This window comes from Podarcis pityusensis (genome assembly GCF_964106645.2).
Source record: "Podarcis pityusensis genome assembly, chromosome: 1".
In the NCBI taxonomy this organism is placed as follows: Eukaryota; Metazoa; Chordata; class Lepidosauria; order Squamata; family Lacertidae; genus Podarcis; species Podarcis pityusensis.
The window spans coordinates 137,098,068-137,124,680 of NC_138028.1; the positions used below are offsets into that span (position 1 = coordinate 137,098,068).

Genomic DNA, 26,613 nt, shown 5'->3' on the forward strand with positions numbered 1-26,613 from the left:
TTTTCTTCCTCTTCCCTTGAACTCTGGAGGCGGGGAGGCGAGAGGGAGGGGGAAGAAGAAGAAGAGGAGGAGGAGAAGGGGCTGGATTATTTCAAAACGCTTCCCCATCTTGCCTATACCTCCAGTGCACCATAATCCCCTCTCTCTTCGCTCTTGGCAGGGAGGAGGGGTTAGAAGCTGCCACCAGAAGCCAGAAATGGTGAACAAACTTTTATTTTAATCATAGAACTTTTTCTCTCTCTCCTCCCCCACCCTGTATATTTCCTTTCCTTTCTTCCCATCTCATTGCCTGGGATAGTATCTCACCACCCCACCAAAAGCTTGTTGTTTTCAGACAACTCCCCCCCCCCCCTTGTTACCGAGTGTGTTACCTGCAGGAAAGGGAAGATAAGGTAATTTTGAAGAGGCAGGAGGTCACGGCTCTTCTGAGCTCGTGTGTTATATTTATTATCATTATTATTAAAGCCATGTAGGCAAGCATCAGTTGGATGGCAGCTTCGCCTGTTGAAATGTAAGCGTTATGTATACTGAGTGTCTTAGGAATTTGATCTGCAGTTTGCAGAGTGGGGGAAGAAGGCAGAGAAAAGTGTATATCTTATTTATTTATTTTTTTAAAAAGAGGGGGATGAGGTGAAGGGAAGTGGTTTAGGAGACAAGAAATGAAGCTGCCTGTTTTCCAGTAAGTAATGGAGAAATTCCAGGAGCTGGGTCTAAATATACTTGGCGATCAATACAGAAATGGCTCATTGTGAATAATTTAACTGCTTGGTGTAGCAAGAGTTTTGAAACTAAAGGCAAAAGGGAGCTGGGGACTGAGAGGAAAAATTGAAACTCTTCTTTTGCCATTATTTCCACACACCCCTTCATTTTAAAGTTTCCTCTTAAAATGATATGGTGATGATGACCAACCTTTTCATTTCATTTTATTTTTAATCAAGTCTTGAGCTAGTGGGAGTCATCTAATACAGTGACTTAGGTTTCTGGAAAGTAATAGCTTGTTCTCTGCTAGTAAAGTGCTTCAAGAAACTTTTTGAGATTACTACAGTATAGAGCATGTGGTCTGAAAGTATTTTGGAAGGGGCTCCAGGGTTGGCTAGAAATAGGTAAGTTAGAATGAACTGGACCCTGGGTAAAATAGTTGCTGCAACTCTGCTTTTAAAAAGTATGGACTCACCTACTTGTTCTGAAGCCGAGGACACCACGGAACAACTGCGGAGCAGGAAACCTTGCGGTGCCGGCATCCCCAAGACGTTCAGCTCAGTATCCCAAAGTTCTCACTTGGCAGTTAAGCCCCCTGAGTTCAGTCAGACTTACTAGCAAGTACACTGTGGACTGAAGAATAGGAGGCTGTTTACTGATAAAGCATTGGCATCTTCGTTGAAATACACCCGACACAAATAGGACTTCTTTAGTAACAACAGGGAAACGGTGATTCAGGTGTGTGTCTGTTTCCCTCCCACTTTCTTCTGCACAGGGTTGTTTCTGGCATTTAAAGTTTTCTACCTGCCTCAACACTTGGATGCCTGCAGGAAGATCCTAGGCAGAGACACTTGTGCTGCTCAAACACTGATTAAATTGATAACAGCAGCAGCAGAAGAAAATGGGCAAATGGCTTAGGAGCCCAGATGTTTAATAACTGACAGAGCGAGGGCAACTTTGACAGTGTACTTTTTGCCTTGCAGCACTGCACTTTGACTATGGAAGCAGAGGCTACTGATGGATACATGCCATGTAAGTATTGCTTTTATTTTCTTTCATGCCTTTTGCTGCTTAGGGGCCACAATGTTCTTTGTCTTCTTATTGAATTCATTGTTTTAAGACAGCATGGGTTGAGTGACTCTTAATACTAAATACAGTATTGGGCACTTCAGTGTAACTGCATATATGCTTTGGATCTGTGCATTGAAGGGAAACAGGGTGGACTGTAACTTTTTCATGTTTGTACTCCATATGTTTTTTAATGCTTCCCTGCGGGATGACATATTCTGCTTTTAAAATTATACATACTATGCAAAGTCAAGTAACTGAGTATGACATGAAAAGGGGTGTGCGTACAGAGTGATATCTGTCCCAGAGCAGCAGCTAATATATTTTGCCGCAGAAAATGACCCTTCCTAAGCTGTGGAAGAATCTAATCATGCTGGAAACTGAGCTTTCAAATATAATCTCCCCTCCCCTTCGCAAGCACATGTTCTTACTTGAACACAAATGTCAATTTTCCTCTGTGAAGCTGATAGAAGGTTTTCTTCTATGGAATAGGTGACAATGAACTTTCGCCCGAAAGGGATCACTCCAATATGGCAATTGACCTCACCTCAAGCACACCCAATGGGCAGCATACCTCACCAAGTCACATGACAAGCAGTAAGTCACCTTTCATACAACTTTTGCCTAGCAGGTTTATCAATCTTGTTCGATCTACGTAGTTTGCAAATGCAAGAAGAGAGGACAGGACAGATTTGTTGTAGTTCATGCTAATGTCTTGTCTAAATCTGAGCTTGATTGCCAGTCTCAGTTATCCGGGGGGGGGGGGGGGCTAGTACTTTTCTGAACCAGGTAGGAAAAACCGAGGCTTTGCTAGTTTCTTTTGTGATCGAAACAGTATTTAGGCATGATTCCAAAGCAAAGGCAAAATGAAGACAAAGAGCCAAGAATATTCTAAAGCTATATTCAGTGAGCTGAATGACTGAAGGCTTGACAAACCCCCAACCCTATTCTCTGTGGCTGTTCTGTCTTCCTCTCACTGCCTCTGAATTGGTATTATTTGTAATAGCTTTCTAATTGTTGAACCACTTTAAACTTTTTAACTTCGACTCTTGCTTCATACACACTATGCCTTTAAAGCACATTGGAAGCACATTTCCCTCTGCCCTCAAAGAATTCTGGGCACTGTAGTTTATTAAGAGCTGCTGGGAATTGTAATTCTCTGAGGGGTAAACAGCAGTGCCCATAATTCTTTGAGGGAAATAATGTGTTTCAAGACTGCTTTAAGTTTGCGAACACTGCATACCTTTAGAGTATTAAATATCCACTGGATGTAATTGCATGAGATGATTTTATTTTTTTAAGGATTGTGGGTTGCTTTTGATGTTGATTGGAATGTCTTAATGGACCTCTAAAACTGAGAAACTTGAATTTACAACTTTGTTTTCCATCTGCCCACTCTTACTGTGCATTTGCTTGGGGATTCCTGCAAAGTGGATTTTTATTTTTTGCAAATAATGCTCTGCTAGGAAGGTGAAGCTTTAAGAATGAACTTGTTGCAATAATAAAGTATGATCTTCATATCACCCCTGGCTGAGAGGAAGGTGTTACACTCAGGCTTTTCTCCTGTCCTCCGGGAGGTTATGAGTAAAACACAGGTTTTATGAGCCTTTTAAGAGTTACTATGAAATATCCAATTATTATATATACGTTGCAAAAGAATACGATTGCTAGTACTCTGAACTGAACTTTATATGGTAGCTTCTCATAATTCAGACATTTAGACATTTCCAAACCTGTGGAATTGGAGTTCAGATATGCATTTTATTGAGCTATGAAACTTTACTGCTCACTTCCTTAATTTTTTTTCTTTTTTTTATCAATGATGAGAAAGAAAACTCCTGTTTTATTATGTCAACAGGAATGCTTGCCCAAATTAGGCTGCAGTTCAGTGAACACTTACTTGGGAGTAAGCTTCACTGAACTCAGTGAGACTAGCTTCTGAGTAGGCATGCAGAAGAGAAGAGTACACTTTTAATTGTTGGGTGAAAATGAACATATTGAAATCGGGCAGTTGCTCTTTCATAGAACGTTATCATCTAAATTCAACTGTTACCCTGTACTACCCTGTTAACCCAAACCAGCAAGTAGAATGCATAATTTTGTCTAGATTTAAAATAGATGGCTGTTCCAGGATGGTGGATGGTGGGGGGGGGGGGATAGATCTTTGTGCCTCTGACTTGGCCTGTGAATACAGACCCAATTCTGTTGCCAAGCAGCAGGGCTTTTGCCTGAATACAGAGGACTTGGGGTTTGAACCTCAAAGCAGTTTATTCTGAGACCTTCACTAGAATCTTCCACTGATCCCAGGTGCCCCAGCCACCTGCACCAGAGATCCCGTTGACAGTGTGGAACATGCAGAGGGTGCTGTGTGCACAGCAGCACCACAGATCTTTTGAATTCCCACGCCTGCATTTTCACTACCATTGGCACCAGGGGCTCAGTTTATGCGGCAGGGGAAAGGCAAAGGGGATGGAGTTCAGGAGGGGCCGTTGAAGTGGAGCATACCTGAGTTGCTGCCTCCTGTGATCAGGAGATAGAAAGGGCCACCAGTTTCTAAAGCTCTGAGCATTTGTAACATCTTCAGGTTTATCAACAGCAATTTGTATCCATGGATTGGTGTTCTGATGAAAGAAGCATATTTGTGTGTGAGAGAGTGTGTATTGGTGTGTGTCTATGTGCACACGTGCACAGTACACCAGTTCTCTGTGGGAGTGGATAGCCCCAAAATGTGTGGGCAGGGCTTCCTATGTGATTTTAATTAAATCTCCTGTCATTTATTTTATGAAAAATCTTTAGATGAGGTGCTTGGTACATTGAAATACATTTTGAGTCAAGTTTTTAAGCAGCGGTGACAGAACAGTTCCTGTATATTTTGAAAAAAAAAAATTTGTTTGAACCTATGGACTTTGTTACTTATTTTTGGTAGGACCTATGAACAGAAGAGCTTCCTTCTTGTGAGATTGTTGATCCATCTAGATCAGTCTTGTCTTCTGGCAACAGCTCTCCACATCCTCTGGCCAGGGGGCTTTCCAGCTCTGTTGGAAATTGGGTGTTGGGAATTGAACTGGGACCTCACACCTGCAGGACACGTGCTCTATTCCTGTTCAGTAGAAATGTAATTGCAACCAAGTTGTGACTGGGGTTCTCTGCAGGGTTTACTGTAGGTACTTTCTTTCTCCCATTGTTATTTCAATAGATCTTCTGCATTTTCTTTGGAGAAGATGCCCTGGATAGCTCAGCTGGTTAGAGTGTGGTGCTGATAACACCAAGGTTGCAGTTCGATCCCCATGTGGGACAGCTGCATATTCCTGCATTGCAGGGGCTTGGACTAGATGATCCTCAGAGCCCCTTCCAACTCTACAATTCTGTGAATCTATGTTAAAACCAGCTAGGTGGCAGGGCTTGCGTATGCCTGTCAGATCCCTAAAAATCTGTTCCATCTGAAGCAAGGTCTCCACAGAAACCTCCAGAGAGTCCTTCAACTGGCTTCTTTGCTGCTGCTATTTTTGTTTTCTCAACTTCATATTTAGAAATGAATTGTTTGAAATTCTGTCCTACTTTCTCCCAAAACATGTTTAAAACAAAATATAATGACATGTAAAACTATCAAGACACTAGAAGACAGGACGCTTGCTGAGTGTATTTTGATGCATGATACACTGATACAACGATACATTCTGATACATTGTGTTGCTGGCAGGACTGGACGATACGTGGTTTTCAACATTGTGATATATATCCAGCTAAACATCACAATATATCGATTTATCACAATGTCTGAAATAAGGATGGAGCTATGTGGAGGCACTGGCTGCCTTCACGGTTTTTCTTGCATCAAGATTTTTGCATAACACACACACACACACACACACACACACACAAACATACATCATCATCATCATCAGGCCAAAAATTATGAAACTGAGATCATGATATGGACTTCAAACTGGTTTTGGATTCTATATATGTATATTTGCCCAGCCCTAGTTTCTGGAATCTGGACCTAGGCAACAGACAATAGTGGTGGGGTTAAAACTTTCTCAGACATTCATATTTGGATCATTAGGCTCACCTGGTATGGATGGGCTTATGGATTTGGGCTGTTTCCTATGCAGCATTTCATGTACTTGAAGGCAACAGAAACTTCTTTGTGCTTGTTGCATTTCTGACCTGTGTTGGCAACTTAGTCCTGTGCTGAAAGGCTGTCTCATGCTGGTATGTTGCATTAATACAAGAATTGCCAAACATTTTGGATTGAACGGTTGGGGTGGATTTGAATTTTGAGAGAGTTTTGGGGGCACCAGTCACAAAATGGCTGCCATGGTGGGGGTGTTGGCATAACAGCCATGATCATATTTCCATATGAGAAAAGTTCTAACCTTTTGAATTTCTGCCTAGAAAATAAGTGCATCAAGGAGAGGGGAATCCAGCAACTCTTGAGTAATCCAGAGATTCCTATTGGCTGGTGTCCAAACAAATCACTCATCCATCACCCCGGGAGCAGCCTGGCTTGCTCATTTCACAGAAATCACTTAGGAAGGTTCCTGCACATTTTGCTTCATGACTTTCTTTCCAGGAGGGCTGGAGACTTCCTTTGGGGAAAAAATGAAAGTTCAGAGTCTGGGAGCCCTACTTGGGGTCCCGCACTAATGTGTGTGGGACTGAGAGCTTAACTTTTTAACTTTAATAGAAGATTAAATGCTATATAGAGCTGTTTTTCCTTATCTAATGCCCACCCCCACCCCAAAATCAACAGTATTGATTCTGTTACTCTTCTGGGACTTATTCCTCCAAAGAATAAGAGAAGCTTTTCCACTGTGGCTTTCCTGAACAGATCAATTTAGGACTACACCCCTTGCCTCAGTCTGGCTCTATTTGTATCCAGTTGAAACAAGGAAGAAGCCCATAACAGGCAATTTTCTTGGCTTTTTTGTGTACTGTAAACAGTGTGTGTACCAGACAGGAGAGAGAAACAACTGCTTTCGAAACAAGCCACTCTCACCCAACTCTAGTAAAATTACATGCTTGGGAGAGAGGGTTTTTTCCCTTCATATTTATTAGCCTGTGGCAATTCCAGGTGAGTAAGACTTGGCTAAACTACTAATGATTTCAGGTTTGCTTCCAAAAGGTTGCAGGTCAAATATTTTTGGCACATGTTGTGTAGATGTCAGTTTCATCTTTTCATTACCACATCTATAATTACATATAGCATACATAGATTATAGATGAAGCCAAGAGAGCAGTGATATTTGCAGCATGAGATTGTCTGCTAACTAACAATATTATATATACTGTGCAATATGTGTCTCCGAGAGAGAAAGAGAAAAATACTGTGTATTCTTTGGTGGATGATCAATTTGAATACCATCTTGAAAGTTTTATAAGTGAGTGCTGAGAAACAAATTTAGTGAATAGGCACTTTTATCCAGCTTCAAGCCCTCTTGGCAGTGTGAGCCACTGTGATGTTGCAAAAGGGTTTTGGGGCGCATTCCCTGCTTCCGAGGGGAACCAGCCATGCTCATACATGAAGATTTGGCACTCTCCTGTTTGCATGGCGGGTGTCCTAGGCAGCTGCCTAGCCTGCCTCTGTAACTGACCTCTCCTTGCCCTAGACCAGGCATAGGCAAACTCGGCCCTCCAGATGTTTTGGGACTACAACTCCCATCATCCCTAGCAGGACCAGGGATGATGAGAATTGTAGGCTCAAAACATCTGGAGGGCCGAGTTTGCCTATGCCTGCCCTAGACCCATACTGCTATCCCAAAAGTATGCCTTTTGCCCTGTACCCAAGGTGAAGGGCTGGTGAGACTGTTGCTCACCCATGTGATTTATCTATTTAAGAGAATTCTAGGCTGCCTTTTTAAACTTTTATTATTAAGATGTAGAAAGGACAACGGCAGTAGTAAGTTGCAATACAATAACTCTGAATGTACTTAAGGGGGAAAAAACACCAGTCACTGGAATGGTGAGAATAAAGCAGCGAGGGAGTCGTAAGGCAATGAACAAAACGGAGGGACGTTGTCTTGTTAATCCGGGTCGGGTGTATCAGGGCATGGTTTGGGCCGACCAGACAAACAAAGTCATCTGTCATTGGTTGCCAAATGAAGTCATACTTCACAGGTATAAGTGGCTTCATATGTTGTTTGTCCATAGCCTTTAAGTGGCAGCAAATTCCATTAGTTTAGCAGTCCCCTTCAGAACCTTAAGATGATGGGTCAATTTTTCAGAAGCGACTAGGAACAAAGCTTTCCAGCTGCTCATGGTAACAACAGAAACATGCTTCTATCCCTGTGTTACTGTCAGTCTAGTTGCAACTAAAAGGAAAAATACCAAAGGTAATTTTGCAGAGGGAGGTTGGTGTTAATTCCTGGTAAAATTGTGAGAAGAAACAATTTGGGGTCTAGGACCAGTGAATGCTGATTCCAATTCCCTTCAAAATTTGTGCCCAGAAAGTAGCCACAAGGAGACTGCCTTTTAAAGTAACTTCAGGAAGTGGGTGTAAGGCTGTAACACACTCCAAGTAAAGAGAGTAGGCATTATTAAAACTCTGAATGGTAGTGGTCCCTCGCTTGCTGCCATTCATGCATCCATTAAGACTGCCAGTGATGCACTGTAGAAGATTCACCGTATTGACTGAGCTGCTGTGCAATGCTGGTGTAACAGGAGGGCACTGTTTGTGTGGTGCTTGTGTCCTGTGCCCACCATACCCCACTCCCTGCCCCCACTTGCACCAATAAGCTATTTTTTATTTGGGGTGATTTTGGATGCTTTTGTTTATATTCTGTGTGCTTAGTGTATGCAGCAAGCTTGTGCTCTTTCAGCCTCCAAAGAGAGAAATACAAGTCACAAGTATATAGTCACTTGTCCTATTTTCCTCAGAAAGAAATCACAAATGCTGTCAAAATACTTAAAATAATTTTTTTACTGATAATTATTTTTAAGACACATAAAGTTTATTTTTGACAGACTATGTCTTAATTCACTCTCACCAGGTAGCCGTGATGTTATCTCTGTGGCATCCAATATGGTACTTTACACGCAAATCCACAGATAGATGTACATGTCTGGAACATCACCCTTGGAAGCGACTAAACTGGCAGGATGGTGGAGAGGAGGGTTGGGACACAGTGGCAGGTATTCCTGAAGGAGACTGATCCACTGCAATCTGTGTTCCGATCAGGTTTTGGAACTGAATTAGCCATGGGCGCCTTGATGGATGACCTTCATTGGGAGGGAGATGGGGGAGTGTGACCCTGTTACTTCTGCTCAGTCGCTCTGTGGCTCTCAATACCATGGTCTCCTTTTGGACGGACTCTGTGGGATGGATGCCAGAGGCACTGGGTTTCAGTGGCTTCATTCCGTTTTGGCAACTGCAGCCTTGGTTTAAGGAGCCATTTGGGGCCTAGCTCGTATATCTGAGTTTCTAACACTGCTGTTGAGAGTGGACAGTAGGAGGTTTGGAGCAATGTTTCTTAAGCTTAGAGAAGATTGTTCACCCTCCCTCATGTTGTAAATGATGACTGTATTTTATTATGGGAAAGAATGTTTTCCCAGGTCAGATTAGTTTGTGACTAGTGTAGCTTGTGACTTGTCTTGGTGATTTTGGGTCAGTTGATGCTCTTTGCTTTGCTGTAGCAGTTATCAGATGTACCGGTTCCCCTCTTGGTGCCTTGGCCTAGTTCTCATTGAGGGGCTGAGCCTGGATCTGGGCTGTACCACTTCAAACTGCAGGTGGAAAGTCACATGACTGAATGGTCCTCCACATCAAAATCCCCAGTGCATAGAAAACTTCGTGCCCCTTAACATACTATTTTCCCATGTGCAGGGAATGTTTTGGAATGGAAGAGAGTGTAGTCATGTGAGCTTCCATCTGTCATCTAAAGTGGTACAGTCCAGACACGAGCTCTCCGCTTCAGTGGCCTCAACTAATGCCATTTCATCTGTTTTCATCTGGTGTCCTGCCTTTTTGGAACATGTTGGCTTTAAAAAGACTTCATCCATTCCAACTTTGGAAAAATAATTAAATATCTAAATCCTTTCCCGGCCATTAGTTAACTGCACAATAATATAACAAAGCTGTTTTTATTTGGTGCGTACTGTGGGTCTTAAGAGCCATGATCCGTTTTTTCCAATCTATTGCCCATCTTTCCTATTTTATTTGTCACTTTGTTTAATATTGACAACTTTAATTGGTTGTAAATGTCTGTTTGCAAACTTTAATTAGTTATAAGCTATGTTTGCATGTGTACTATGAATCCTCTATTTTATTGCAAAACATATTGGATAATGTTGATTGAAATGCCAGGGTACTGTTAGATTTTGTATGAACTATAAAATATCTATAATGGAATAAGTATTTTGCAAGGTTGTTCTGATCAATTTGGACAATATATATATCTCTATATCTATCTATCTATCTATCTATAGATATAGATATATATATATCAAAATGTTTTTTTCTAGAACTGAGCTGAAGTGTTCAGTTCTGATTTCTGAAAAAAAATAATGGCAAGGAAAGCAAAGGAGTGGGGGCTGGAGGACGGAAGACTGAAAACCCCCAAAACCGTTGGAGGGTGGGTGGGGGAAGATGTAGCTTAAGTCTATGTGGTGGCAGTGGTTTTAAAATTTTGTTCTTCAAATCTAGAAGCTCTGTCACCCCTTGAAGCAGCAAAACTGCAACCCGCAGCCCAGCTGACTTGCAATTTTCCTTGTTCTTCTATCAGTGACACAACATGAGGCTGTAGCATCATCCCAGTGACATTCTTTAATGGGGAAACAAATGATAGCACAGTGCAACTGCCACACTTCATTCACATGTAAGCCTGAGCCAAATCATAGCTTTGCTCCTGGTAGCTGGAGCTTTGGTGGAAGGAAGCGGCTGTGATTTTTGCTCCTGGTGCCAGGGTGCTTGCCCATTCATGCTAAACCATAGTTTCGCTCACCCACACCTGCAGAGTACACAGGGCCCTGACTCCAGCTCTGCAGGTAGCCTTCACGTCCACAGGGGAAAGGCACTTGCAATAACTGAGAACCATTCAGGTCTTACCTCCCATCAGGCAACACCTCTGGCAGAACTGTAGTGGTGCCTCCAATCTAAATGGTTGAAACTCAGAATAATGCTGTTCCAGGGGAAAAATCGTTGCAATTTAACAGTAGTTTGAAGTTTCCAGTGCAGGGTTTTGAAAACAGAGAAGAGGAAATACTTGGTAGGGCGGGGGGAGGATGAAGAACTGTGAATTAAAGTGCCATTCTGGACCACCATCTATCTACTTTCTAACTTCTGAGAGCCAGCAGGTTATTTTACAGATGCTACATTGCTGTGTCTGGTGGGCTTTCTCCATATGGCAAAAGACATGCAGTGGCTCTCCACTGTTGATTTCCTTTATGCTACTTGTTTGTGGGTGTTTTGCAGGAGTGCGGCGAAAATGACCTTATTTTGCATTGTGAGTCCCTGTGCTGGAACTGCTTGCCTTTTGGAGTCAGCCGGCACATGGAGAGTTTTGGAGAAGTTTCTGTGTGGTTGCTGTAATCTGGCCATTGGCTATCAACTTCCATGAGATAATCCTTACATGCTTTCCAGCAATTCTCCTGCAGAAACAAAGAATAAAGGTTTGGGGCTCCCTCTGCTTTTTTTAAAAAAGAAAAATGCTGAAATTTAACATTTCTTTAAACTGAGCTAGGCCATGGTCCAAAACAGCACAGTAGCAACTGGTAGCAGGTCTCCAAGGTCTCAGTCCTTCCCAGCTGTGGCACCTGAGATCCTGCAACTGGAGTGTGGGCTTTTTGCATGCAAAACCACCTTCCTGGCTCTACCTCTGAGCTCTGGGCCTTCCCTGCCGAAGGGAATAGGTTCCATTCTTGGGTGGTGATCCTGCGAGTATGCAAAGTATACAGAGCCCTCGGAAGACTTCTATACGTGCCAGTTACGTAGTTGTTAGACCACTCTTGCTGAAGGTTACAATGAGGGTGGAGTTGAATCATTGGTTAATCTGCGGCAGAACTATTATATTCACATTAATGGCTTTTTGGGGAAGATTGCTTTGTAATAAAGCACAACCTGTCACACCCTCTCCTCCCGCATGTGTGCATAACAGTCATCCTGTCAGTTTCTCCCACACCCTCTTCAGTCACCTGGAGGAATACCAGATAGCTTGCTGTTCATTCAGCTTTCTAAACAGCTTCCTTTGGCACCTTAGGCAGCCATGTTTGTTTCTCACACACCTGCCCTTAGACCAGAAGTGAGCCATGCTATGGGGTGGGGGGAGTGCCTGAAGCAAAGAAATCTAGCAAGGGTGGGGGCATTATTTGGCCCTCCCCACCTGCAGGCACAGTGTTGTTGTGAAATGTAGCCTCTTCATTGTCTCAGCGTGTGAATAAACAGACATCAACCATCTCAAGCTTGGACTTCTTCCCAATGGGTGGCTCCTAGCTCTACCCAGTCAGTACTCTAAGCGATAAGTGAATTTTCTCCAATATTTGGAGCCTTGCCCTTTAAAAATGCACAAATACAGTGGTACCTTGGGTTAAGTACTTAATTCGTTCTGGAGGTCCGTTCTTAACCTGAAACTGTTTTTAACCTGAAGCACCACTTTAGCTAATGGGGCCTCCTGCTGCTGCCACGCCGCCGGAGCACGATTTCTGTTCTTATCCTGAAGCAAAGTTCTTAACCTGAAGCACTATTTCTGGGTTAGCAGAGTCTGTAACCTGAAGCGTATGTAACCCGAGGTACCACTGTACTGCTATGTTCTGTCCACACCAGTGGCGATGCGGCACACATTCACTATAACCCTTGTGGTTGGTGCCATTTCAGTACCTTGTTTATTTTTGGCACTCAGATGTTCTGTGATATGTGTGTGTTCATGAGAGAGACCTCTAACATTTCCTCCTCTTTTTCCAGCCTGTAAGACTTTGGTGCTTGCGAGAAACCTGCATGCTGTTGATTTTTACAAAATGGCTTTACTAAATTCATTTCCTGCCACCCCCATTGGTCTCTAAAGGGCAAGGCGTCTCATTTAGTTAACATACAGTTATCTGCAACTGCCTTCCTTGGAGGATCCTTACACCAGACATGACTCATCCAATTGGCATATGACATGATTCCACTTAATTTGCATACTGTAATTGTACAGCATTGTTGTAAAACTTGTTTGAGACTATTTCTTCCCTCACACCATAAGTTTGTCAAATTTCATTACTGGGTGTAATGCTTGTTAAATACAGCTTACTAGTAATAGATGTGAAATTATATAGTATGCGCGCGCGCGCACACACACACACACACACACACACAAATAAATGCTTGCCTCTTTCTCACTAGGGCATGCTTTCAGGTTCTCCCATTGAGCATGCAGTCCTGATTACAGTGGGAAATCTAGTAACAATATTAAAACAGTTTTTCTTCTTCTTTAAAAAAAAGTTTTTATTGAACTATTTTCATGGATGACAAAACTACATACTTCAGGTTAAGAACAATTTCAGGTTAAGTATGGACCTTCGGAACGAATTAAGTACGTAACCTGAGGTACCACTGTATAGTATCTCTGTTTTCAGTTCATAGAGTTTTCTACAGGTCAGTTACATCTGGTGTGAGACATTAACACAGTTTTTCTTCTTAGCGCTATATCTTTGTTAGTCTCGCCACCTGCCCTGCTATATCCTGTCTTGCTCTGTGGATAACTGTACTTCTGTTCGCTAAACATGAACCTAAAACTCCTAGGCTCATGGGAGTGGTGTTGGCCCTGGGATTTCACTGGGGGGCAGGGGAGTTCAGGCACAGTACTCTTAAGTGAGATCTAACCTGGAAGAACATGAAAACAGAATTCCCATGGACTGCCTCTGTTCTTATTGCATGCTCTATGCAAGGCAGAAATACTGATGCCTCGACCTGTCTTGAACCTTGCCTTCCTCTGGAGTCAGCACTGCCAGGAAGTGAGGTCTCATTGAAATCTGTAGGGTTACTTCTGAGTGGACATGCATATGATTGCACTACACAACTGTAGTTAACTGCATTTAATAAGGGTTGGCATCCTAGTAAGTATGCTATGCTTGGGATTGCAGCCTAAGTCTCATTTAAAATATTAAAAATATTGGACTTCTGAGTAGACATAAATAGAATTGGGCTATAAATCTACTTCTACATAGCGGTTGTCCATCAAAGCCCTGGAAAAGGGGCAAGGCAGAGCCTCCATATATACGATTAAAATGGCAAAAGGCTATACAGTGGCAGTTGGGGTTTGCCACTTTAAAACAACAACAACATGGGTATGTACTACTGTGCTTGAATGATATCGTGAGATGCTCTCAGCTTCAAATTATTAAAAAATGAAAAGAAAAAAAGATAAAGTGCCAACAAAATGGGGTGAACAAGTATCAAAGTGATAGTAAAAGGTAGAGGGTAAAGGGACCCCTGACCGTTAAGTCCAGTCATGGATGACTCTGGGGTTGCGCATTCATCTCGCTTTACTGGCCGAAGGAGCCGACGTTTGTCCGCAGACAGCTTCCAGGTCATGTGGCCAGCAGGACTAAGCCGCTTCTGGCGAACCAGAGCAGCGCACAGAAACGCCGTTTACCTTCCCGCCGGAGCGGTACCTATTTATCTACTTGCACTTTGACGTGCTTTTGAACTGCTAGGTTGGCAGGAGCAGGGACCGAGCAACGGGAGCTCACCCTGTTGCGGGGATTCGTATATTGATCTTCTGATCGGCAAGCGTTAATGTGCTCCAGTTGGGTGCCCATGCCTAACTTTCACAGCTAACTTTTACAGTGCATGTACAGATGCAATGTTTGAAATGGAAAGGATGCAATTTTCCCAGTGGGGAAAACTTTATGGTCTGGTTCATCCAGTAGAAGTGCTACACTGAGAATGTCCCTCCAACCGAAGGGCTACCTAAGAAAGATACTCAGACCTCTGCAACAATCTTCCATTTATTGGGGTGGTGGGGTGGTGGAGATATGATAAGACATAGTTGCAAAAATAAAAATTATAGTGCAGTTGTGAAAGATGTCATTAGGAGGGGTGTTCACCAACCACAAGATTCCATTTAGATCCAGATTCAGCGCTTTGTAAAACAACTTGCCTCAGTGCAAGGTGCTTCGTAGGTTGCTCTATTTGACTCATCTGCCCAAATTTCCTCTCCCCGCCTTCACTACTGGGAAATCAAAAGACGTCTATAACCGTTTTCCTTTCAACAGAAATTGGCGAATTTGCAATCATGGTGGTTAAAACCTGCCAAATTACTGGCAAATATGGTCTGGGCTTTTGTACTGGACCTTTTTAAATTCTGGTTTTTTATTTTAAAAATGAAAAGTCTCTAAATTTATTGTTTGGGGGCAGAATTGGATAAAATTTGCAGACATTCTGATAGCATGAATCCTGACAAATTTAAAACAGGCATCTGCAATGGTTTTCCAACAAGGGCAGCTATTATATTTGCTGGAATCTGCTCAGTTTCCCCCCTTTCTGTATTGGAAAGTCAAAAAATGACTATAACTCCCCCTTGCACACCTTTGCTTGAAGTGGATAAAATTGCATACATGCTAGCCCTTGCAAAGTAGATGACTCTTGCCAAATTACAGACAAATAGGTACAGGAGCTTTTGTGCTGGGCACCTATAATAAGTCATCTTTTCTAAAATGAAACAGTCTCTAACTTTTTAAATCACAGCTGTCAGCCATAATGGAGCCCTTTCACTGACCTCTCTCCATTTTGGCATCTTCCTTAAGCTTAGAGCAGACACGTGTTTTGCTGTTGCAAAATTCTTCCCACGCCCAGGTGCTCCTCCCCTCTCCCGATCCTGGTGTTTCCCTTAAGCTAGAGACGCAAGTTTGATTTTGCAAACTTCTAGTAGTTTTCCCTGCAACATCCTGGCTTTAAAGCATAAGCTTGGAGACATAATTTCATGTACAGTGGTACTTTGGGTTACAGACTCGCTAACCCGGAAGTAGTACCTCAGGTTAAGAACTTTACCTCAGGATGAGAACAGAAATTGCATGCTGGCGGCGCGGCGGCAGCGGGAGACCCCATTTGCTAAAGTGGTGCTTCAGGTTAAGAACAGTTTCAGGTTAAGAACGGACCTCCGGAACAAATTAAGTTCGTAACCCGAGGTACCACTGTATATTTCTCTGCAGGCCAGGTCAGGTTGGGATCTTGGATAAGGACTATGATACTGGCTCAGGACCAAGTTAGTGGTCCTGCAGCTGACGTAGAAAAATACAAGTTGTCTCAGCAATACCTTGGGGAATCTGCCAGAGCTTTATAGCCTGGGCTAAGATAATCTAGACAGAAACTTCACTTCCTGAGTGCTGCATCTGGCTCGTAAAAGGGTTTCAACCTGTTGGGAAGGCTCCTTACACTGTTCCAGATCTCCCAATGAATCTGTGATCTGGTTGTTGGAGTCTGGTAGCAGAGGAGTCCCTCTAGGGTTCAGGGGATGGAATATGAGCTCTGGTGCCATCAGATTGACACTGAAAGGACTGGAGGTTGGATCTATCTTATCCTTGGAGCTATTGCTGTTAAATTGACCTGGTTTATACTTTTCAGGCTGAAACATGGACCAGAACACATTTATTCTTTAGTTTTTGCACTTCTCTGAATTTTGTGATTCAGTTCTCTGCTCAAAAGCACTAGAATGCGTATTTTAGGTAACAATGCATACAAAATATGTACTTTGTAAAAATAAAATGAATAACATAATTTTTTGTGCATTGAAAAACCACAGGCTGATGTGGAACAATATGGAACAGATGTATGAATGAACACGTGTGAAACTAATTAAATATCTGCACTGCCTTTCCGTCCAAATGAGCCCAGCGCCTCAAAAAAAACCCAGCAGTAAAACAATACAACTAAAATAAAATTTACAAACATTTTTAAAACAGTAAGGACAATTGATAACATGTTATCAGAACATGTATAGAAATATGTGTACAGAAATTTCTCTATAGTTGTTAAAAGATAGCTGGTCCTTGGCTACGGGCTCAGAATCCAAGAGACAGGGTGTAAAGGAAGCATCAGTAGGGAAGAAAGAGAAAAGCAAGGTTGGAATAGCTGCTCCATTACTGGCCAATGGAAAGAGCCCCGGGGGGGGGGGCTCCCTCCGCCATGATGGTCTTTCTGGGAGGCAAGGAGTGCAGTCTTATGGTGGTCCTTGGTCTCCTGGACACTAGCTGAAGCCCTAAACTTTGATTTGAAGTTGGGTCACCTGATATCATCGTGACATCAGGAGATTGGCAGGAGGGCATGCTGCCCCCATGTCAAAGTGGCCCATGAGGTCTCTCGTTTCTGTTGAAATTTTTATTCTGAAAAATCCAAGCAATATGATCTTTCCTGTGGAGGACACAAACTTACTAGTAAATATATATATATATATATATATATATATATATATTTAAAGCACCGTATGATGTTTATGTTTCTGCACATATTGGATTTTTCTCTCAGTGTCATGTGTCTGTTTTCATCTGGATTTAACTTTGTTTTGTAACTGAAGATATATTTAGGAATATGCAAGTAGTTGCTGCAGAATGGCTTGATGGTCACAAAATAGAACTTTGGATGGGTGTAGAACAAAGCAGAACTTCTTCATGAGGCCCTCTGTAATCATAGTGCTTTCTCCTTATATGCATCTCATTTCCCACATTTCTTCTGCTATTACTGCATCAAGACTGTCAGTTTCTGCAAAAGTTTTAATGCTGACATAAATTTCTAATCAGTCATGCACTGAGCAATTTTAAAATATACATTTTTATATTTTGTGTATTGGTTGTATAATTTATGATGCATGTGGTATCTGGGTCGCAGGGCATGTATGTTCATCCCAGTTGTGATTAGTCTGGTGTCGGGGCGTTTACATCAGATTTCCTCAGTACACCTTTGATAAGGAAGACTGCCTGCTGTGGAGATTGCCTAACTGGAATACTAATGTCAACACTGATAAATATCTACTGAACAGAATTTGTGTGGGAGTAATAATTCAGTAATAAAATAGGTCAAATTAATTTTACTGCTTAAGGGGATCTCTTACAATAACTATTTTGTAACGCTATCTTTGACAGCTTGCTCGGTGTTACACAGTAGGTAGAGCTGGGATAATGTGATATATTTCCAGCTGTAAATGAGCTGTTATAGCAAGGTGCCTATTGGTTGATGGTTCAAATAATGTCTTTCTGCTTTTTGTAGGGTCCCAGGGGCTCTTGGTACTTTATTTCCTGCCATTTTGTAAGGAGACACAAGTCAAGTAAAAAGTTACTGAATAATGCTGAGAATTTGAGAAAATAAGCAGTGCAGTCAACTAACAGCACAATCTAGAACATGTCTACTCAGAAATAAGTCCCACTGAGTACAGAGAGCTGAGATATGACTGTCAGAGTTAGGCAATTTCTCTCATGGTTGAGTAACAACAGGGAAGACTCACACACTGGGGATCAGCGGAAAGAGGTTCCAGAGTGACTTGAGCCTCAGCATTGCTTTTTTCTGGAAATTAAGCACCGCCTGGTCTATATTCTCTCTTGGAAGTCACTACTAACCTACTTGTTTGGATGCATCATGTGCTAATCTTTAACATTTTGAGTGATTACTTGCACATATTCTGCAGTGATAAAAGAAGTAAAACAGTGAGGATAACTATTATCCTTCCTCTATTGTGCTTTAAACTTCTTCAGCATCTAATTATCTCTTTCTTGTGGACTTCTTGTTTCTGAGGTACTTAGACTTTTTTATTGTTCGTTCTTCTCTTCCAGTTCCTTCTCCATCTGACTTGAATAGAATTTAACTTGCTAGAATTTCTGGCTCTTCCTATTTCCCCTTTCGTTGTGGAAAATTTATTCCTTTTAAAAGTACCCCACGCCTAGCCTTCTGCCATGGTGCAAGACTTGTGTGAATTTTTGCAATATTCCCATGGGATTTACAGAAGTATGTTTTGACTGTGAAGTTACATTTAGAGTTAGGGATTGTCAAGAATGTGTGATTGGGTGCTATTAGAAAAAATGACTTTTGTCACGCACAAAAAGCAAGCAGAAGCCACAGGTGACCTTCTGTGTGGAAGGTGAAGGAGATGTTCTGCAGCCAAACCCCCCTGATCGCAGAGGCAAACTTGCAGTCTTCACATAATTGTACTTAGGAGCGTAAAGACCACTGGTATAAGTCAAGTTCATGAGAGAGCAAAGAAATAAAACATACAAATTGTTCCAGTGCATAGTTTAGTTACTGAAGATATTTTGAATCTGCTCTTCATTGTTTTCTGATTCCAGGGCAGGTTGCAACTTAAATCATGACATCAAAATGCAGATAAAGTACATCATAAAGATTTCATTTCTTTACAAAGCTCATGAGAATTTGGCCACAGGTTCCTATATTGGGATCAGATATTCTCAGAAAATGTAAGTGCTTTTTAACCATCCTTGAAAAATTAACAAAAGGAGCTCCTGTTGATTGTAGTATTTTGCAAAACTGCCTCCTGTCCTGAATTTGGTTTTGCACTAGTCAGGAAAGATACTTTTTTTTTTACATCTGAATCTTAAACTATACAATTGAACCTTGAGGGTTTTTGTTGTTGTTAATTTGAAACTGTAATCCTTGGGCCTTAGTACTGTAATAAGGACCATTAATTGTAAATGTTCTGATGATGAAGATAAACAGTCCCCATCCTGCAGCATCCACAAAAGGGACCTTTCCTGAGGTTTTGCAGAACAAAAGCATAATAATTTATTCAGTTAAAATCTAGGTAGTGAATGGAGTTTAAATGTATAGCCCTATTGATTCAGGTGAAGGCATCTAATCTCAACATCATCTTCTCTGGACCTAAAGGGAAGCACACTTTGGTCCTATCCAGAGCTAGGGCCTTTCGTTGTCTCTGTGTGTGTGTGTGTGTGTGTGTGTGTGTGTTGTTACAGTCTATTGTAAAACTACCTTGGGGATCATTTGATTGAAAAATGGAATATTAATCTTCTAAATGTTGTTTCCCACACTTGCCTGCCATATATTTCTTGAAAGCCCACATGGAAAGGAGAGCAAGGTTAGAACTCAAAAGTGTTTTGCCCACCAGAAATTGGAATTCAGAGATAGACTACCTCTGAATCTGGAGGTTTCATTTAGTTACCATGTATTCACCATGAATTTGTCTATTCTCAGTACAGAACAATCTAAGCAAGTGGCCATCACCATTGTGTGTGACAGAAAATTCCAAAAGTTAATTATGCATAGTGTGACAAACTAATTTCTTTTTCTGTCTTGAATCTCCTCCTGGTTAATTTCATTGGCTAAGCACGACTCAGTTCTGTATTATGAGAAAAGAAGAAAAGTGCCTTTTTCTCACCTGACATAATTGGTTGACACCCCTAATTTTAATGGTTAAATGCCCTTTAAATGCCTTGATTGTATAGACCATAATTAAAATGTGTTAACTGTTATCATACATGTGTTACATTTTTCTGTGCTTGCTGTCCTATATGAGAACAGTTGAGGTGAGTGAAGATACTGGAAACCAGAGTTAAAGCCTGGCTGTAACTTTTGTTCTTCTTTTTTAAGCAAAAAACCCTAGAAGCAGCTCTTGCGGTGGGTGTCACTAGGTGGCAAAGACATGCTTGCCCTATTTAATGGGTAATTACGAGTTCACATGATCACCTTTCTAAAATTTTCAACCGGATACCTTCCTTATGCAACCTTCTTGCAAAGATATGTGTTTCAGCTTTTTACCTATAATAATAGCATATATTTTAGATGTGTTGCTGTAATGTGGTTGGGACAGGAGAAATAGAAACACAGCCATTTCCCGGCAGATAGTAATAAGATTTCCCCCCCTTCCCTCAGGATGCTCAATGCGCTGAGAGAGGTTTGTAATTATTATCCCAAGATTGATGCTTTTGGCGGGAGTGTAAATTTTGTCCAGTAGTAATCCATTAAGAAATCAATAATCACCCTACCCTGAAATGCAGTTTGTTTTCCTGCTTGTGTATGAACACCAAGGCCCCCCCCCCCTTTCTTCTAAGTCAGTGTCTTGGACTTTGTCAGAGAAGAGATGAATACAAGAATGGTCAGCTGAACTTAACCTATTTAGTTTCCAGTTTTCAGCCTTGTATTTCTGCAGCGATTGTTCTAGAAGAGGGATGAAGAACCTGTAGCCTTCCCGTTGTGCTGGACCACAACCCTCACCATCCCAGACCATTGACCATGGTGGCTGGGGCTAAGTTGGGACTTGCCCAACTTCGGAGGGGCCATGGACTCCCCAGCTCTGAGAGACTGGGATTGCAAGTTCTCCCTCCACTTGGGCTTCTCCCGAATCGCACCCACCCCCTTCCTACTCCTTGATTTGCCACCTTGATGTCCTGCTCTAGCACAGCAAATCCCACCAGGGTTCACAGTGTTGTTGTTGTTTAGTCGTTTAGTTGTGTCCAACTCTTCGTGACCCCCTGGACCAGAGCACGCCAGGCACTCCTGTCTTCCACTGCCTCCCGCAGTTTGGTCAAACTCATGCTGGTAGCTTCGAGAACACCATCCAACCATCTCATCCTCTGTCTCCCCCTTCTCCTTGTGCCCTCCATCTTTCCCAACATCAGGGTCTTTTCCAGGGAGTCTTCTCTTCTCAGGGTTCACAGTAGCCAAGAATAATTACTGGTGCTACTGTAATTCATCAGAGATCTATTGATCAATGCAGTGCGATGAACTAGAGGCAAAATGATTTTTTTAGAGAAGTTTGAAAAATATTTTCAGATGAGCTTTTATTAAAGCATATCACATTCAGTCAATATTTAAAAAAACAACAAGAATAAAGCCCCCAGAGCACACCAGGCATTCTTAATTTCCAGTGTCAAGTTTGCTTTCATTTTAGCAATTACACAGTGAACTCTCTGTAAGATGCTTGCACCAGCAGCTTAGAGTTCAGACCCATAATAGAAGGAATAATAATATTTGACATTTATGTAACACATTTCAGGTGTTCAAAGTGATTTATATCTCAGTTGCACTGTCTGGAGCTTTTAAAATATTATCTGTAAGCTGCTTTAAGTCTGGGAAAAAGGTGGGATGATGATGATGAATATGCCCATAGAAAAAGATCTCTGTGATTCTCAAGATTGCTTTCTATAATTCCATTTGCACATTGCAGTGCTGACTCAGCAGGGAGCATGGCATGTTGCCCTATGGATAAGAGCAGAGTAAGGAATTGGGTAAAACAGAGCAGATATTGGTAAAGTAGGCCAATTTATAAGCCATCTGTAATTTTTCCAGGATTCCTGTACTGCCACTGGTGAAGGTTTTTATACCTGTCAAGGTTTTCATGCACGACTCCCAGAGCCTTTTTGTAGTCCTGTGGCTGTATATATCAGAACATTATTCAGTTTTCTAGATAATTTCCCATGAAACAACAGGTAACTGTTTCTTTATCTCTTGCCACTGTGCAGAGGAATGTTTGTATTGGGCAGCTAACTGGGCACTCTGAAATGAACTGAGAGATGCTTGATCTCAAACTCAAGTTCTGTGCATGCATTCATTTGGGGTAGATAGGAAGAGGGGCCAGAACGATGCCACTGATCAAACGTCCATGTGTTCAAGTTTCCATTGGCACATTTGGACTGTGATTCACACCTGTCGCAATGGGGGGTATGGGTCTTTATGCATGGAGCCCCCTGTGCAAATGGCATCTTGAACACAGGCAGGTTTGAGCACAGGGCCAGCAAGAACAGTCCTGATCTTTTCCCCCAACATGTTAATTTCCACATGAAATGGATGCACAGAACTCATATGGTCTCTGGTTAACAAGGAAACCCCTTGGAACAGCACCCCATGTGTACATGTAAACAGTCTAGATGCCCAGTGGCCTCAACCTGGTGCCTTGGGCTGCAACTCCCGTGACTCCTGATCGCTGGCCATGCTACGTGGGGCTCTGGAAGTTGGTCCAGCCCCATCTGGAAAGGACCATACCTGTTGCTCAGTGGTAAAGTGTCTGCTTTGCATGCAGAAGGTCCCAGGTTCAATCCTTGGCCTTTCTCAGTAGGGCTGGGAGAGACTCCTGCCTAAAGGCAGCTTTCTGTGTCCCTGTGACCTGGATTAAAAAATGGGGGAAAAGGAAAAAAAACAGCCATATGGTGGGCTTATTCCTCCCTCCTTAAATATTCTGACTGCTCATCCCATGCACACATTCATACGTCTGCTTTGCTCTGGTTTATGCAGCAGCTAAAATTTCTGAAATAATCAGTTTAGTTTTCAGCTGCTGATTAGTGTGTTCCTTTAACCAAACCAAGAATGGTTCTAAGAATGGAAACAACTAATTAAACCACCATATAATGGGGGGGGGGGCACGTCAGCTGAAAGCTACAGATCTTAAGGGGCATCTTATTCTAGGCTACTAGTTTTAAAGACTGTTGTATCAGCATTTGTGCCTCTGTGTTTAATTCTTCATTTCCCTCCCACATCTCAAAATGCCCTTCAACAATTAATCGCAAACCTACAAAATAAGCGTGAAGTGAATAGCAATGGTCCTGAAACAGTCATGGATGTTTTGTTAGTGCCAGTCTGATTATGAAGCAGGGAGACATGATCCAGAGCTTCCCTTGCGCTTGATCCAGAAGTTGGAATCAGTGCAGGCCTGGTCAGCGTAGAACTCCTGTGCCTGGAGATCTGCACCAGTTGCTGATTTTCTCCAGGCCAAGTTTGAGTGTTACTATTAGCATATAAAGCCCTTAACAACTCAGGACCAGTTTACCTATGAGGTCACTTTATCCCTCGTGTGCCCACTCTGACCACCTTGATCTGCAGAATTGGCACTACTTCAGGTGCCACATAATACCTGCTCTTCTTTGTAAGAATTTGATCATTTAGCGCGGCAGCGCCTGCGCTTTGGAATTCCCTGCCTATTGAGATCAGGCAGGTGCCTTCACTGTCCTCTTTTCAGCACCTGCTAAAAACATTCCTGTTTAGATAGACCTACCCAGATGCTTAGAGAGTTGAGGTAATTTTAGTATTTTAACTTTGTATGTTTTAAAGCAGGGTTGTAATTTTTTATTGGCTTTACTCTCTTATCTTTTGTAAACTGCTTTGAGGTGTTGTTGCTGTTGTTTAGCAGTGTATAATTTTTTATGAAATAAATACAATAAATAACTTATGCAACACAACCTGTCCCACAAAACTAGATTTAAAAGCCTCTTCTGTGGCAGCCTACCTAACATTTTCTTTATTTTTCGATTTACTTTTTATTTTTTTGTAAATGGATGGTTATGCAGAAGGTTGGTTCTAATTTTTAACTGATATTTTTTGTAGCCCTGATGGTTAAAATCCACCCTTAATGCCAAATTTAATGTGTCTTGCTTGCACTCTCCTTACCCCCCCCCCCGGGCCCTTGCATGCTGCCGTTAACAACTTTAGATTCTTAGCAAACCGTACTTTGCAGTTTGTCCCAATGGCCAATGTATGGTTTGTGCTTTCCTACAAACCAGGATCAATTGCAGTGCTCAAGGCAAGGGCAACGCATAATTTAGTGTGGTGTAAGAGTATTAGACTGCAGAGACCTGGATTCAAATGCCCCCTCTGGGATGTGGCTCACTGGGTGGCCTTGGAACAGGAGTTATCTGTCAGCCTAATATACCTCAGAAGGTAGTTGTGATGATAAAAGGGGTGTGTGGGGGGGAACATGTCTGCTGCTCTCCACACCTATATATTCAACAACAACAAAGGATAGTTTGGAAGAATAGTCTGGATGAATTGGCAGACTCGTTTGACTAAGACCGGAAGTTACTGTGGTTCACAAGGGCAGGAGGGAGCGGGAGATTGGCTCGCGTGAGCCTGAGACTTGACATTGCAAACCATGTTTCAGCATTTGATCTCACCTTCCCCAGTCTCCCCCAAAAGCACCAAGATGTAGAGGTTGTAGATTTTGACATTTTGAATTCTTTCTTTCCCTGCATTTCCCCCCTTCTTTCTATGCTCATAGTGCTCATAACATTATTCTACATGCTTACCAGCAGCTCCTGGCATGCTAAATGAATAGACAAATCCTCCAAATGTGGGCTTATCAATTATGGTTGTTTACTTGCACATTTACTTATTTCCTCCTCTTACTTTGAGCATTCCATTTGAAGTTTCTGTTTTGTTTTTTTAAAAAATAATATTTATTAATTTTCAACCGTTTAAACACAACAAAATAGAAAAAAGAAAAAAAGAAAAAGAAAAAGAAAAAGAAAAAGCATAACAAAATAAGACACAAACCATTTAAAACACAAAACAATTTCAAAATCTTATCTTTCATTCTCTTATTTCCACGACCTCCTCACACCTCCCTTTTTGTATTCCACTTCTGTTAATTGTTTCAGCAATTCCTTTCCATCTTCCTCTGTTTCTATCCTATAATTATCTTAACATATTCTAACCTTATTTTTCCCTTTAATACTCTATTAATCTATTTATACTTAATTCCTTATAGCATTTCTACTAGAGCCATATAACTTCATTCCAACATTTTTCTTACATTCATTATTGTTACAGTATTTCTATAAATAGTCTTAAACTTTTTCCAGTCTTCTTCCACCGACTCTTCTCCCTGGTCTCGGATTTCTGCCAGTCGTTTCCGCCAATTCCATATAGTCCATCAACTTCATCTGCCATTCTTCCTGAGTAGATAAATCTTGTGTCTTCCAGTACTTCACAATGAGTATTCTTGCTGCTGTTGTTGCATACGTGAAAAAAGTTCTATCCTTCTTTAACACCAATTGGCCGACCATGCCCAGGAGAAAGGCCTCTGGCTTCTTCAAAAGGGTATATTTAAATACCTTTTTCATTTCGTTATGAATCATCTCCCAAAGTGTCTTAATCCTTGGGCATGTCCACCAAAGGTGAACTCTAATCCTCAAATTCGTCTGTTTTTCTTTAAGTTCAGTCATAGCAAGCGTCAACTTATGTTCATCAAGTTGCCTCTGTAGGGCTGGGGCTCTCCTTCTCTTTTTCTCCAGTTGTGTTACTTTACATTCAGCAACAACAGCTTTTTCCCTGGCTTCCTCCGCAGTTTGCCATATCAAAGTAGGTTCCTGTATCAATTTCTGGGTGGTTTCTGTATTGGTATTATATATACTTTCTGTATTTAAGTTAATTTTAGTAATTGAAACATCCACTTTTGCATTTATTGTGTCCATTTTCGTGCATTTGAAGTTTCTGGATGAGCAGTTAAAAGAACTCAGAGCTGAGATGCATAAAATGGCAGACAAAAATGAACTAGACGAAGCTGAGACTGAAGTGGACACTTGGAAAATGATATACAGTGGTACCTTGGTTAACGAACTTAATTCATTTCGGAAGTCTGTTCCTTAAACCAAAGCGTTCTTAAACAAAGACGTGCTTTCCCATAGCAGCGGGGGACTCAATTTACAAATGAAAAACACTCAACAGGAAGTGGAACATGTTCTGCTTCCAAGGCAAAGTTCACAAACCAAAACACCTACTTCCGGGTTTGCAGCATTCTTAATCCAAGTTGTTTATAAACTAAGCTGAAATAATAAAAAAAATGTCCAGTAGCACCTTAGAGACCAACTGAGTTTGTTCTGGGTATAAGCTTTCGTGTGGTCTCTAAGGTGCTACTGGACATTTTATTTATTTATTTTGACTGCGTCAGACCAACACGGCTACCTACCTGAATCTATAAACTAAGTTGTTCTTAAACCAAGGTACCACTGTAGATGGGGGACTGCCAGAGCAGGAGAGTGGATGCAGTGGGTGATGAAATGCAGTGGACCTCTGCTCTGGATCAGTGAGGGGATTGTAAGCAGATTAAAGTGATGGCTGTTTGGCAAAGGACCTTGTGGGAGAGGAAGGGAAGGGAAGATCTCCCTGGGTGGGAGGTTGGGAGAAGAAAGGGAAGCTCCCAGGTG

At 41.8% G+C, this 26,613-nt stretch overlaps 1 protein-coding gene across 6 annotated transcripts in view; it reads left to right on the forward strand.

Annotated features, from left to right (window-relative positions):
* The window catches only part of IKZF2 (IKAROS family zinc finger 2), a 121,581-nt gene that overhangs the window by 1,390 nt on the left and 93,578 nt on the right, over positions 1-26,613 (forward strand). For 2 of the 6 annotated variants that reach the window (XM_081017715.1, XM_081017717.1), the window contains exons 1-3: positions 7-199; positions 1,683-1,731; positions 2,260-2,364. In XM_081017715.1, coding sequence (XP_080873841.1) covers positions 197-199; positions 1,683-1,731; positions 2,260-2,364 — 157 coding nt within the window. In that variant the 5' untranslated portion in view covers positions 7-196. Of the gene's footprint in view, positions 1-6; positions 200-1,682; positions 1,732-2,259; positions 2,365-26,613 lie in introns of those variants that run through there. The other 4 variants (XM_081017712.1, XM_081017716.1, XM_081017713.1 and 1 more) reach the window with 2 other exon arrangements.